The 16415-nt window shown below is 32.3% G+C and overlaps 2 protein-coding genes across 2 annotated transcripts; both read right to left on the minus strand.

Moving 5' to 3' along the window:
* Nucleotides 1-830: 830 nt before the first annotated feature.
* LOC128155324 (uncharacterized) lies at nt 831-6308 on the minus strand. Its single transcript, XM_052816969.1, has 5 exons — nt 6159-6308; nt 2878-3022; nt 2511-2647; nt 1828-1963; nt 831-1312 (listed from the first exon to the last, which is right to left on the minus strand). Exons 1-5 carry the CDS (start codon nt 6199-6201, stop codon nt 1081-1083), a joined length of 693 nt encoding a protein of 230 aa, XP_052672929.1. The 5' UTR covers nt 6202-6308; the 3' UTR covers nt 831-1080.
* A 930-nt stretch (nt 6309-7238) lies between these two features.
* LOC128155323 (radial spoke head 1 homolog) lies at nt 7239-13141 on the minus strand. The gene is made up of 7 exons (XM_052816968.1): nt 12985-13141; nt 11749-11873; nt 10991-11085; nt 10504-10730; nt 9696-9767; nt 8909-9050; nt 7239-7615 (listed from the first exon to the last, which is right to left on the minus strand). Exons 1-7 carry the CDS (start codon nt 13036-13038, stop codon nt 7395-7397), a joined length of 936 nt encoding a protein of 311 aa, XP_052672928.1. The 5' UTR covers nt 13039-13141; the 3' UTR covers nt 7239-7394.
* Nucleotides 13142-16415: the final 3274 nt, after the last annotated feature.

The following is a 16415-nucleotide window of genomic DNA, read 5'->3' on the forward strand; positions in this document are numbered from 1 at the left end:
AATATAAATATTTCATAATTAATGCTAAAATCTAGTCTCTATGTTCTGAAAAATGTTTTTTTTCCTGTGTTTTAAGATTTAAAAAAAAAACTCTTTGAGACACAGTTGGGCTAACTTCTTTACCTTAATTAAGTGGTCATTGTTTTATTAAACTTAAACCTATCGTATAGATGGAGTCTTTGGCTCAGTTGAGCTGCATGCACAGTTTACAGACGAACAAATAGACGTACAGATAGACACTGCACAAAGATAGAATAGAAAAGACCACTTAACCTTTCAGCTTAGGGGATTGAGTAAAATCAAATCATCATTGCTAAAATGTTAGAAATTTGGTGGTGAGTACATTAATTATCAATTCAGTTTATTTACATCCTAATACATGAAATGGGGGTGGGGCTCCAATTCCAAATAGAAATTCAAGGGAAAAGTAAAGCTGTTGTAAAATTGTTGTGGAAACAAGTCACTCTAAAGATTTTATAACACACGCACACACACACACACACACACACACACACACACACACATTTACTAATACAAATATCTTAATCAGCATTTGAGATAACTAAAATAGATTTTTATTGAATTCCTGTCTACTCATGGTCATCTCATTAGAAGGAAAACCAGAAGTTCCCCTCCATAAACACGGTATGTATTAAGGACATAAAAATACTTTTAGATAAAAAAGTATAAAATAAATCAATTGCCTCAAACCGTCCATTTATAAGGAGAAAATACATAAACTTACACTAAAACAAACAAGCAAGCTAATTGGTGCACGTGATATATTGAGCATGTACTGAACTCTTTAAAAAAAATCAATGCAAGACAACTACAATTTCAAAATTTTAATTTTTTCAATATTAACGTACAAATAATCATTTTTTACTTGTATTTTCTTTAAACATTCAAATTTCGATTTCATTCTTATACATTTATCCAAGTTTTAAGATTATGACTGGAAAGGATAATGTCAAAGGAATAAAGTGAAGGCAGAATTATAGTTAAATACTAGTAGTTCGGAGATTACAGCGGTTTGAGTGGTATTCGAGCTTTATTATGACGCTTTTCACTGAAGAGAAACTAAAGTGTGAAATTAAAGATGGAACAGAGCATTAGACTGATCCAGGATAAACGCAGCACGGATCCTTCGTTTCCACCGTATTTGCGAATCCAGTCCCAGTAGGAAGAATCATCCATGCAGTTCAAGGGCTGGACCGTGTAAAGGAAGGTTTTGGTGACCTCAAGAAACCCATCCCCGCACTCAAAGGCGTTCAAAACAGTTTCCACACAACTGATTTCATTATTCAAGTTTCTGGAACAATATTGTTAAAAATAATATTATTCCTGAATTAAATTATAATGTTGCATAACATAAATGTCTTCGTGCAGTGCAAAAAGAGTTGTTTTGCAAATTAAAAAAAAAAAACTAAAAAAAAAAAACCTCCCGAAAAAATTAGTAATAAGAATATGATTTTTAAGCTATAAATTATCATTCAAAAACAAATCACAATTTTAGCTTTAAATTTGGAGTATTTTTCTATATCTTTATACTGAGTTCTTTTTATCAAAGAGATCAATACAGTGTTAAATGAGCAGGACGTACATCCACCCCTCTTGATTTTAACACTCTGATTTCCTAATGATCGGTTGACAAAAACTGCTTCTTTATCCATCATGAAAATTCATATGGTATATACATTCAAAATTAAAGTGAAGACATTGTTATATAAAAAAGCTATTGATTATACCAGAGACTGTTGGGCTGTTTTTATTTATAAGTCTTTATGACGAATTTATCAACCCTGATCTGTAGCGTCAAGGACTTACCCGCAGAAAATGGTCCAGTTTTTAGAAGCTACGGCGTCCACTGCCGCACTGAAATGTCGTAATCCGAAACAGTTTGCCATGTATTGGTGAAACTTGTCGCTCTTCTCTTCCGCACACTTTAAACCCGCGAGATAAGCTATACAGAAAACGAAATCCTATTATTATTACAGTTATTTACATTAAAAAAACCAAAAACCCCAATAAGGCTGCGTCACACGATTATACTTCTTTTCAATTTGATTGAAATATTAAATAATTATGGGCAGGCACGTAGCAGTTGGGGCAGACTCATCCAAAAAATCTTGACAAGCAAAAAAAAAAAAGGTTTCTTCAATTAAATTTTTACTTGATCCCATAAAAGTTTGGGGGGGGGGGGGGCAACTCCATGTTTATTCATTTTTTTGTATGTAAATTTAAGAAAAAACTTTGCTGCGCAAAAAAGAGGGGGGGGGGGCGTTACGTGCCTGATGGGCACTGGTGACATTGTACTCCCATTTTCCATGTGCGCCCATTTTCGTTAAATAAAATCATGGTTTTGTTTAAGATCATACCTAGCTGTATGGAGCCGCTATGATTAACAAACATTGTTCAATATATATCCTTGCAGCTTAGCTAACTGCTACAGTCTTGAACGCAGCCCAGCATTATACTCGAAACAAAAACCAGCAAGTACGTTATCTTACTTTCACTGTTTTCACAAATCCCAAACATCATGGACCTTAGAGACCGGGTGCTCATCATTAGGGGGTTCAAGGAGTTATAATCGGGACACATCATGATGATGCTCTCGTAACAGAGGAAGAACTCGTTGTAGTCCATCCTAAAGGCAGTCAAAAGAACTATTTTAGATTATTGATTATAAATCAGTGCGCAAAAGTGGGCTTGCAATGGCTTGGTTTAACGTTTAATTTTAAATCTGCCACTATTAACATGCATTCATTTTATTTATAAGGTATTGAGTTGACAATATTTTTTGTAAATTATGAAATGAACGCAAAGATATTTTCGTGAAATTATATATAGCGTGTGTTTTTATTTTGAGCAACTTACCCGCATGTATCGATGTAATCTAGGGGCACAGACAGGATGCTTTTGATATCTTCTTGTGGAAGCTTGATGCCAATGGAAGCATAGCATCGCTGGATTCCACTGGTCAGCATATCACACGTCTGACCAGATACAACTATCAAGTTGTCTGAAATTACAATTGTACATTGCACACTAATCCGGATTATCCACTCAGAGCCATATCAACAAATTCTTTTACTATATGCTTGTAGACCAGTCAACAACGTATGCATAAACCATAATTTATGCGAAATATATCTATGACACACCAAATTCACAAAACGGGCTAAACATAGTTTCAAACACGATAAACTAGGTTTATCGGTTGTAAACCGTAGTTTACGGAGTGTAAACAGTAAACTATAGTTAACGACGTTAATCTATATTTCACTCCTGTAAACCATAGTTAACGTAATCATCTATATTTCAGAACCGAAACTTTAGTTTACGAACCGCAAACTATATTTACATTTTCCAGTGTCTTTGCCTGTGATAACACTACGTATCGATTTTGTACTATAAAACCCATAACTTCAAATGACGTATAAATGAGGCGCCAGCGGGGTTTGCTTATCTATATTAAAATATTTAAAAATCGTACAATTACATATAATTATTTATTACATACTTAGTAATAAATACAGGTTTTTTTGGCATATGTGATAAAGATGACATCACACAACTCATATCGGCCTCCGGGGCTGATACAGGTTATTAGCCCTAGGGCTGATACGGATCCGTATCACACCCCTTGCGGAACTCCTCTGCCTTTTTTCCGTTTCGGCATTTGTGCATGTTTACAGATGAAAAATGAAACATTTTTTGCAGTCGACATTTGGAACATTTAATTTTAAAGCACGAGGAAATTTCAGTTCTGTAGCTACATGTTGGTAAAACAATAAGATCTCATATTTTTATTTAATAAATATACAGACTACTTTCAGATAATATTTAAAATCAATTTGTTCAATTTGATGCCTTTTTACATAATTTATTACTTAGTATGTAATAAATATAATAATAAATACCCTTTTTCCATATCACAGCCTGTATCAGCCCTCAACCAATATCATCCCTCGGGCCTTCCGCCCTCGGGCTGATATTGGAGTCTTGGGCTAATACAGGCTGTGATATGGAAAAGGGTATGTATTATTCTCTATATAAATATAAATAATATTAAGGAATCATACTTTAAATATTACGAGGTGATTATTTTGGTCAGGGCATGATCAAATCTATCATTTATTGGATTTGATCACGCCGTGACCAAAATTATCACCTCATAATACTAAAAAAATGATTCCTTAGTCCTTAATTAACAGTCGATAATCCTAGTTTATCGACTGTGAAACTATTATACTGTATGCCCATACTGTATAAATTGAATAACAAAAATGCGTTTGTAATCATATGCGGTTTATTTGGTGTGGAAATAAACTTTAAATCTGTTTCATATACATTTATGATTTCACACTCTTGATGAGTGACGCAATTCGGTTAGTGAAAAAACTTAATACCATTACTAGTATTTCACTGAATATTTATTGTGTGTCGAAGGGCTGGCCTCCTAGCCCTATACAAATATTTTTGAGAATGGGAAATAAAGAGCGACACTTTGAACAAGGAAAACATTTTTGTCCCTTATTAGTCTAGGATAGATACACCTCTGATGAAAATATTTTTGTTCAAGCATGCGCTCAATGTTTTCTGATAGAAAAAATGTTTTTAAAAAAGCCAATTTATGCTAAAAATGGCGGGAAAATGTTAACTGTGATGTAATATTTCTAAACTGTGGGCATTTGGATCAAAGTGAAAATCATAAAGTAACTTTACATATAAGCCTTTATGTGTACAAAGAAAACAAAAAATTAAAGAAAACAAAAAACCATGTTTATTTTAAGGGCCATTCTAGGCTCATACATGTATCATATATAGTCCTTTGGGCTTGACTGGCCCATTGGTACTTAAAACGAGGATGAAAGTGTTGAATCTAAGAAGAACGCCGACGAAAAGCAGTCCTCTGGTTAGCTAAAACATACCCACTCAACATTGCGTGCTTTATCATTTTTTTCATTTCAAACCTTCCGAAAGGGTTTTTTTTTTTTATACATTAGTAACTAATGGTTCATTTTGTTTTTCATCTTAAATTTTTATGCATAGGGGCAATTTTAATTTAATACTAGTAGCGCAGAAGCGTTTGCCAATTGTAATATTTTCGGGTGTTGGAAAATATATATAGTAAGAACGCTGAGTTCCTCAAACACGTGTGTCTTTATTCAAACACTCGGAAGTACTGTTTTACAAGATACGGGGTTCACATAAAACATAGAATGACCAATGTGACGTAACAGGGGCAATCTCAAAATACAAAATCAAAATCATTACACCAATGACCTGGTGAATTGGAAAATTTATATTTTCTGATGAGTTTAGGCGTTGAATAAGGACCTGATCCCTTGACACGAAATTCAAAACCTACCGAGGCATTTATGATTAGTCTGGTCGGTGATAAATGTTCTTGAAACATTCAAAAACCAACAAACATCAATAAGAAGTCAGGGAAGTTCATCACAATATACATGTATTTACATCCACTATGTATGTTTCACTCTATTTCTTATAGAAATTGCAATTCTCAGCTCTATTAATTAAAACTGACAAAACTGAAATCTACATGATCATGATCCAGTTTTATCCAGTTTGTAGATGAGCGAAACCTCCAGCAACCAAGAAAAATCACGGACTACACAAAATAATCATAATAATGTCAGATTCAAATTCTCATATTCTTTTGTACTGATATATAAACAATAAAGTTACTTTTACTTACTTTTTACGATCAATTCATTATTTTGTTAAAAGAAAGATGTAAACATTAATAATAAAATGCTTTTTATGATTCATGCGGGTTATGAAGGTAGCGATCACTGCAGGGAAAAAACATAACCCCGTTTGCGGGTTACTAGTATGTGATTTTCTTTTCTGCAGGGAAAATACATAACCCGCGTCAGCGGGTTTTGTTATTTTTCCTACAATGTCGCTACCTTCATATACTATAAGAATCACCAAAGGAAAGCATTTTATTAAATTTCTTTTATACAAAACGAATTCTTATTTATTCATACCAATATTATAACTTTTCAAAGTAATTTAAAATTTGGATCAGATTATAAAAATAACATTAGTTGGATCGACCGATTATTATTGTTGCTGGTTACAATTTTAAATCATGATAATAAAAAGAACACACAAGATGTACTCACGTATGGATAGCATTACTAAACAAATTGGGAGCTTCATTTTCATCAGAATTTCGATTGTAATGACTGACCACTTCAAAACTCTCAGAGGAATACGCCTTAACACTTTCTCGTATTTCCTTTAAGCTGTGATATCTGGGCATTCGCACCAACATCAGCTTTATATCGGCAATAGGCTTAACTCCCATTTCCTTTACACTGCACATGCTGTGAGTCAACACAAGTACTATTATAGTACTAGCTAACGCGGGTAATGTATTGTTTTTTGCTTTGTTGCCACCTTTATGTCGCCATAGTTTGTATGAACAAAAGTTTGTATGAACAAAAGGAAATGCAAGCTTACATGAACATTTCCACATTACTTGACAATGCGTCGCAAAAATAAGGATGCATAAAAATTAAATAGTGTACCGCCCAGAAAAAATTATAACAACAAAACTGCCTGTAAATAGTGCGTGTAAATTAAATATGCAAATGTCTTAACATTTACATCTACGAAGTATTATTTCCTGTATTTTCTACGGAAACTTATAGTTAATTCATAGCCAGACTGAAATCTACACGCCCCGTTTATCGATTGGTCGAAATATACAGCGGCTGAAACCGACAGAACTAAAATTAACACGCCCTGTTTATTGATTGGTCGAAGCCTAGCTACTGAACGACCTAAGAAAAATCATGGGCTGCACGAAATTATCATGATGATGTCAGACTCAAAGTCTCACAGGTGACGATTTCGCCGTTTCTCTCAGCTAATGTATGTACATGTAAATTAGGGAATTTTACTAACTTTTCATTTTTCTGCAACGTCGCTACCTTCATATCCCGAATGAATTACCAAAGAAAGCATTTTATTGTTTAATTAAAATCAACTACAAATTTTCGTGACATTCTGCATTCTTTCATTCAATATTGGCAAAACCTCATATTTTAAAATGAGAAAAATTCCTGAAAATTTGAGGCATCGTAGTTTTCTTTAAATATATATTACATCTACCCAATATGACCATATATGACTATATACACCTGTCTAGTGACTGCATACAAATGGACTTGAGAACAAACCCAAACAATAACAATATATATATATAAAGTATAATTTATTGATATTCTTTAGAACCATCTCCAGTTTCAGATTGCTGAATCACAAAGAAGTTTCTCTCCTGTTATCGCGTTCACTCCTTTTATAGAATGTTAGGTAACAAAATGTAAATGTACGACAAAATTAAATAATTTCAATTATTCTGCTGACTGTTCCTGATCCTCAGGGGCTGGGTCGGCCGTCTCCTGGTTTCCTCCCTCCTCGGCCCCTGTGGTGGTGTCCTCCCCAGCCTCGGGGGCGGTTTCCTGTTTGGTTTCCTCCTCTTTCTTCTCTTCCGTTTCTCCTTCCTCAGTTTTTTCTTTCTTTTCTTCGGTTGTTTCTTCTTGTGATTCAGCTGGCTGTTCAGTGGAAGATGGTTCTGTGAAAAGATTAAAAATTTTTTTACCTCTTTATTCCACTGAGTTAGAAAAATTATTACATGTACTTTTTCACTTGTTCTAAAATAAATTAATACATCTCAAAGGATGCTAGATACTGTACTTAACAGAAATAAAATCAGTACTGGGAGTTAGTCAATTGTAATACGTACGTACAGTATCAATGTATGACAACTTTGGTTATAACAAGTAATAAAATCTGACATGCACATCAATTTCAATTCGGATGATTTTCAACTAAACATGCCTCAAAATGCAAAATAAAACTCTTGTGCTTACTTCTTAACAAATGTATCACTGACAGATTTTTTATTTAATAAACAAATACACATAGAAAATAATAATCAACAGCAAATGATTAAAGCCATTGATGAGTCTGTAATCTCAATTTGAAATGAAAAAAGCAACAATAACAAATAACAAGTAAAATTCAATGGAGTAGATAAAAAACATTACCTCTGTGTCAGTTTATATATCTCTTACCTTATGCTATGAATAGCAATTAATAATATGTAAAACACCCATAATATATATCTCATTTTCATATACAGTTAATAATCATTTAATATGAGGCAAACTAAATTTGAAAAGAAACAATCTAAAATTCATGTTTTCGGGCAATGAATTCAGCATAGCTGCAGAACTGTAGTTCCACTGGAAATTCAGGTTGACGGACCCTGGAGCTACAGTTTCATCCAAATAAAAAAATTGTATGTTTTGGACTTAATAAACTAATTTAGGAAAATATTCTTTGAAAATTTCAATACCGAAATATTCCTTTGACATTTTACTTCAGATGTCATTGCTGGTACTTTACTTGCCTCTGAGCTAGTATCAAACACCCTAGTCAGCTCTCGTAAAGTAAAACAAAGTTGTTTATTTACAGACAAAAATGCGACTCTTGATCCAACATTTAACACACTTTAATTTCTGAGGTTGGTTAGGGTGTTTAGGAAAATGTTTGAGGCAAGTAAAGTGGTGATACAGTAGTAAAATATCTAAGGAATTTTTTGGTATAAAAAAATAATTACTGAATACATTCTTAGATAAGTAAACTTTTAGTGCACAATAAATAGTTTTTTGTATGAATGGAACTGTAGCCCCAGGCGCGCTCCACGGTCCGTCAACCCAAATTTCCTGTAGAGCTTCTAGCGCTGTAACAGTTCTGCAGCTAATTTAGCATAGCAGTGAATACAAAACTCTTTGATTATGCATTAAAGATTATATCTATATGATTGACAAACTGATCATGTCCAATTTAGTCCGATACCTACCCTCTGTCTGTTCTTTGGCCGCCTCTTCCTCCTCTTCCATATCTTCCTCTGTCTTGAGATGAATAGCTGTAACTTGACCTGCTTTCCATTTAGGGACAATATTTGCTGAGGGCTCCTCATCATCACCTTTGTCTTCCTTCTCCTTTAATCAGAAAGTTCAGTTTCTATTTTTAATTAACTTCACTGGCAAGATAAAAAAATGTTTACAGAATAAGCGTGTATTAGAAACAAACTTTTTTGATGATGTTGCAATGGCTCAGTTTTTTGTATGAATGGAACTGTACATAGAGATTGTATGTTTTATTATACTTTCATGTTGAAATCTGATGGATTAGACACAGTTAATAATTCATTCCATTACCCTCAGCGTTAGCAACACACTTGGCAAGGGGGTAACACGATGAATTGTTACATGCATGTAAATTATGTGTGTACGGTTCGCCGTAGAATTCACGTCATTTGTAAAAGAGTAAATTTTTCTTTAGAGTTAAGACATTCAGTGTAATGAAATAAATAGTGCCTATTTGGGAGGATAATATTTGAAAATTGACACCCTTCAATCGATCATCTTCGCGTCGGTTTGACAATGGTTTACTCGGGATCATCATTAATCAACTTCACAGAAATACATGTATATGCAGACAAGGGGTTTTTGGAATGAATGTATGACCACAGCTTGAAATGTTCAGTTGCTAGGATCCAAAACACAATAACTATACATAAACTGAAGATAGATATTGTATACATATATTCTAGCTAGTACCTATAATATATAGCCATGACTTACTTGTTCAATGGGAATGTATTCCCCGTGTTGCTCACATCCAATATCAAAAACATATTTTCCCTTCCCCATTGGCTGAAAATTGGAGCATAAAGACATAAAAGTTTGTATCTCTTGACAAGGCAATTAATAAACTTAAAGGGACTTGGACACGATTTGACTTAAAATTTTCAAATTTTGTTTTTCCATTTTCAATGTTTATACTGATAAATATAGAAGTTAATAATACTATGTCAAAATTTGAAACTCAAATATCAAGTTATAAGCAAGATACAGAGTTCATAATTCTTTGTTTTGTAAACAAAGCTCGAACATTGTCATTTTTACATATGTGTTGTATTGATGTAAGTTTTGATCAAATGTAACTTTCTTTTGTTGATAATAGCATTTATGAAGATATTGAATTAGTTTAAATTGTTTTTTACATGTCACTTTGTCTAAGAAATGGTAAAATTCTACATTACATTTTTTGTAAACAACTATAAGACTCGAGCTTTGTTTACTAAACTATCAATTCTTACCTCTGTATCTCGCTTGTAACTTGACTTTAACATTTATTATTTTGGTCAATCATTTAAAATGCACAAGTAAATCATTTTATACATAAAAAATGAAAATAAAATTTTTGATCTCAAATCGTGTCCAAGTCCCTTTAAAACCCTAAAAAATAATAAATTATGATGATTCATCTATATGATCAATTCAGAAGACTATATGTAATTAATTATTAATTGCAGTGTAATTAATTAAGTATATATTTATATACTTCATAAATTGGCAAATGTATAATTATCATGCATACAAATTGTACCTTGTCATCTTTGAACACTCCGACATATTTGTGATTTGCATGAATTAGTTCACCATGCCCCTCTCGTTTCCCAATTTGCCATCGGCCTACATATTTTGTGCCAGTGGCAGCATATGTGTAGGTTCCCTGGCCATGTCGCTGATGATCCTTCCATTCTCCTTCATATGTGTCACCATTTACATAGGAGTATTTACCAAATCCACATCTTTGATCATCTACCCAGCTTCCTAGAAGAAATGATCAGGAATAAGAAATAATTCATATATACCGCTAATATTAAATCATAACTGGGATAGAAAATCTAATGCAGAATCTTTTAGATATAATTTTTCTCACAAAAATTAAGGCTTTTCCTAGCTAGGGCGCATCATGGAATATGCCAACAGAGCAGTTGCTATTCATAATGCCATGTTCACTAAATATTGTTGTTTATTTCTTAATTAATACAGTATACTGCATACTGCATGTGAAAATAGATCGTACATACCTTCATATTTTGAGCCATCTGGATAAATAAATGTTCCTTGACCATGTTTTCTGTTTTTCAAATACTCTCCGATGTATCTTGCACCATTTTTAAATCTGAATCCAAAAAAGGTAATAAATTAAAAACAAAAAATCTTGTAGAAGTGCATGCATGAGTTGTATAATGAGTTGTAAGCCTAATGGTAACCAGGAAAAGACACAAGTTGGAATTAAAAATCATAATTATAATCACAAATCATGAAAACTTCTTTTACCCCATTTTTCAATATTGTTTTGATGTGTAAATCCATAATTGTTTGGTTTTTTATGCAAAAGAATGTGACATCATTTCAATAGAAACCATAATGATCATAGTTGCAGTGTAATATACAATATTTTTTTCACAAGAATATCTGTGACTGGAAACCACCGAAGATAAATATATATAACAATCAAGAAATAAGGATCTAGATTCCACTGTGACCTTTGGAGTTTAGCAGATAATCCCAAATTTCTATAATTCCTTAGAGATATGGAATTATAAGCATGTGTTCTAACTTAAAATAACAGGAAAAAATTCAACTTCAAATTAACTTGATTGAAGATGTTTTAAAGGAAAATTAACACTGTGTTTTTTCAATCATTTATCAATAAAAAAGATATCAAATGAATATCAAAGTATGTATTAAGCAAAGTGATGCAAAAACATCTTGCGACATCAAGAATAAATTAAAGAACATAAATGTCATAACAATTAAGTAAAAATCTTGTTCATTTTACCTGTATACACCTTGACCGTGTCGTTTCCCACAGTCATACATTCCTTCATATGTATCTGTATTTGGTAATGTTGCTTTTCCATGGCCATGCCTTTCTTCATTTTCATTGCGCCCTCCTTCATATTCCTATTTATAATAGATGAATGAGACATAATCAGTATGATTTGAAAAATTACTTTTTTAAAGTGAGTGTTTAAAGGTGATAATTTGTACAAATTAACCTCCTGTATACTGGTAGTTACAGAAACAATAATCTAAAAGAGATTGACTATTCTGCTGGAAATCTTATTAATATATACATGCAGTCTATATAAGCTAGCTGTCCCAAGTTAATTTCACTTTCTGTCATACTTCGCTTTTAATGAAATTATGCATAGCTGTCAAAGAAATACAATATATTGAAATTGATGAAAGGGAAAAAAATTTAGATTCCTTGATAAAACACATCGTCTCCTTTCATCTAGCTGAAGGTCTAATATAGCTCCCAGGTTGTCCATCTGAATGTTTTCAGACCGAAAGTTACAGACCTGCAGCTATCAGATAATATCAAAGGAACAAAAACCTATTTATTATGGAGATTCAATCATAATGGAAAAACCTGACATCTTCCATCATTTGCACAATTTTTAATTGTCTTTCATATGTCTGTTTCAAAATCCCCGTCAACTTTATATTTAGCTGTGTATGAAAAATCTTGGGGTTTTTTTATAGTATTGAGAGAACATTGTTTGAAAACTGAGGTATTAATATAAATATGGGGTAACAAAATGTACAACATAAATATCTTTTGACAGAATATTATGCTGGCTATTTTAATTTAATTCAAACAAACTACTCTTAATTAACAGATTTAGGATACTTTGATTTTAAGATATGTTATAGGTCTATTGATTTCATACCATTTCAACACAAATAACAACGTAAAACTGACTAAAAAGAAGCTAACAACTAAACATTCTACAAATATTACTGTACCAACAATATTAATTAGGCCTAATCATATTACTATATGTACATTGTATAGTATAATATATACCTTGTAATAATTTGCTTCCTTTTACTCTACTAGTATTAACGTTAATTTACTAAATATTCTAATATTTTTCATTCAGTCTAACGTTACAGATATTATGATTGTATGGGCAATATACACGCATGAGCATTCTGCAAGATTTGAAGTTGCGATACGCTCTGTGTACTTGTTTAAAAAGAAAAATAAGACGCTAGTAATAAATACCCCAAGGTATGGACCCTGATCTTCTTCACCCTCTTCAGAACCAAAATCAGACATCTTTTTCTTCTGTGGTGTTTATCACAACTAAATTCGCAAGTGTATGGCGGCCTTTGTAAACAACGGTTGCCAAGCACGCAGGCGTGTACGATCACGATCGAATCTTCGGAACTCTCCGTTCGGGTGTCCTTTGTGTATTTCTCTGTTGCCATGCGCATACAAGTAAATAGCCTAGCTTTCCAAAAATTTTAAGCTTGCCTGACTAACGTTAAACAAAATTGTTCAATGGAAAGATGCATGTATCAATTAGGCTATCTTATAAGAAATTAAATTTACTTTTCGCTGCTGTTCATATTATTTTCATAACCATGATAACAGTGGCGTCGGAACTCGGAAGTCGGAAGCAAATTTGAAAGGGGGGGGGGGGGGGAGATATAGACTAACGTTAATCGTCAGAAATCTTGACAAGCAAAATTAAAAAATTTAGTATGCCTATAACTCAAAAAAATCTAATCATCCAAAAAATTTTTTTTCTCTAAAACCATGAAATTCCTTATCCGTGGGGGTGGGGGCTAATATATCTATGACTCTACATTCTCAATATCAATATTATATAAAAAAAATAATATATCAATTTTTTAAGGTAAATTTAGTAACAGTTATGTTTGCTCGATAAAAAGTGGGGGACAGAAACTCTTTGTCATCTTTTTTTGGGAATGTGAATATGTAAGTGAAATCTGGGATAACTACTGGTTTGGATGAAGGAAGAATTTGAATTAGATATATACCACTGAACAGAATTGATGTGATATTGGGTAAAAACTACAAATATTATAACAATTTCAATATAATAATATGTATTGTCAAAAGACATATATATATAGAAAAAGGAGTAGAAAAGAATTACCCACCTTTATTGGACTCAAAAGTGAAATACTTTATTATTACAAATGTGAAAAATTTATTTACACGAAAAATTGTGAATTAGAAAAATTTTATGGAAGATGGGCGAGGCTGTCCTTTAATAATGATTGTTGATTTTCAGCCTTTTGCCCCTATGATCTTAGATATTACAAAGTACTTTATGTTTGTTTCATTGTAAAATGCTGATTTTCTGTACTTTATTTTGATGTAGAGTAATGTGAATATACATGCAACTGAATGAGTGGGCGTATGAATGAAGCTATTTGTAAAAATACCCTGTATCAAAATATATTCAGTTTATATAATCATGTCAACTTTTAGATTCCAAGGCTCCCAAACCTCGGCTATAAGAATACTTTTACATGTTCAGGGGTAATAAAAACACTTGTTAAAAAAAAGAGAGTGGGGGCCTGACCCCTCCCTGATGCTATGTGCCTGATGGTTAAGTGTAACTTTGCAAAAAAAAAAAAAAAAGAGGGGTGGAGAAATTTTTTTTCAAAGTGCGTTAAATATTTGACCAAGTTAACCCACTTTGAAAATTTTATTTCAAAGTGCGTTATGAAGGTACATCAAAATTTTTTAGTATCGACACTCTTAACGCACTTTAAAAAAATATTTTTATATCACAAATTCTGGAACTGAATTTCTATTTGTTGATAGTATGATGACTTGTTAACACTCGTGATTTAATTTACCGTAGTTAGAACGGGGAGGGGGATGGGGAGGGAGTTAAGCAAAGATACAGGTCAAATACCAGTGCATCATTTAATTGATTACAAGCAGGTCCCCTACCCCTCATTTTTATTTCCAAAACATATGATGTTAAGCAACTTTGGGTAAACATTTAAGATCGGAAAAAGAAATATGCTCTGTATAAGTACATGCAGTGTTATTGAAAAAATGAGCTGGCCGAACAATAATTTCTCCATTGTTATGTTAAAGAATCTATGTGCTTCAACAGTAACCCTCTTTTCGTATTCTATTCAAATGACTCACTCCAATAAAATAATATTAACATTAACGAACATTAAATTATTATAAACTTAAAAATAAGCATTAGGATGTGGGTTAATTTTCTCGCTCTGGTCTTCTAAAAGACCATATTGTTTTTGATAAACAGAACTAAGGTATCCTTTTTCACATCATATTTGCAATAAGCCAAGTTAAAATATATTATACATTGATCTCCATTATTCATACCTTTAAATCATATTCGTTCTGGCATAGCCCAATATACTAGATAAGAAGTAAATTTACTGCATACTCAAAAAGGAAAATGCAGTTGCTTAGCGATGAAGTTTATGTCATATTTGGATAATTCAAACCTCCCGAAATTTTTTCTGTGTGAATTGTCGATATTGTCTTATGAGAAAGAAACAAATTCTCATCTAGAAACTGTTTATCAAGTTAGCAAAGAATGCAATGAGTTCTTTTTTAGATAAACAGCTAAACAAGGTTAAAACAATCATTTATTGTGTATTAAACTATCAACTATTTTTACTAAACCCTGAACATTTTTTTTCAAAGTGGGTTAATATCGACGATATCAACGCACTTCGAAAAAAAATATTTTTTTTTATTTTTCAAAGTGCGTTGACTTGGTCCCAAAATTAACGCATTTTGAAAATTTTTTTCAAAGCGCGTAATTTTTTTAAGTGCTTATTTTGATGTTTGTAATTAAATCTTTGTTTATGTAATTTTTTTTTATATTGAAGTTATTTATTTGATTAGAATATAAAAAGAGGGTTAATGTTGAAACACTTATAGATTCTTTAACATACATTTGTACCTATGGAGAAATCATTGTTTTGTCAGCTCGTTTTTTCAATATCACTGCATTTACTTAATTTACAACACAGCATATTTCTTTTTCCGATCTTAAATGTTGGTGAAAATCATATGTTTTAGAAGAGAAAATGAGGAATAGGGGACCTTCTTCCTCTGATCAATTAAATGATGTACTGGTAATTGGCCTGTATCGATGGTTAACCGCCACCCCCATCCCCATCCCCGTTCTCAAATACGGTAGATTCATTAGTGTTAACAAATCATCATATTATCTGCAAATTAGAAATTAAATTCGAGAATTTGTGATTTTTACATATTTTTTAAAAGTGCGTTAAGAGTCTCGATACTAAAAAATTTGATGTACCTTCTTAACGTACTTTGAAAATTTTTTCAAAGTACGTTAAGAAGGTCCCAAATTGAACGCACTTTGATTTTTTTTTTCAAAGTGCTTTTTTTTTCAAAGTGCGTTGCCACATACCTTACATGTGTATATGCAATATTCTGCGAAAAAAATGATAAAGTTGAACATTCAACAGCTAGTATTTTTTTTTTTTTTAAATTGTCAAGAATTAGAATCCAAGTGATATGCACTTTCCTAATATATGTACAAAACAACAACTTCTTATATCTTGAACACTGTAGGAGGAGTTATCCATACAATAGGGATACCCTCTCCCCCCGGCCATCTTCACCACTTCAATAACCGATTTTTTTCTTTGGAAAAC

Source organism: Crassostrea angulata, chromosome 7 (genome assembly GCF_025612915.1).
Source record: "Crassostrea angulata isolate pt1a10 chromosome 7, ASM2561291v2, whole genome shotgun sequence".
Taxonomy (NCBI): Eukaryota; Metazoa; Mollusca; class Bivalvia; order Ostreida; family Ostreidae; genus Magallana; species Magallana angulata.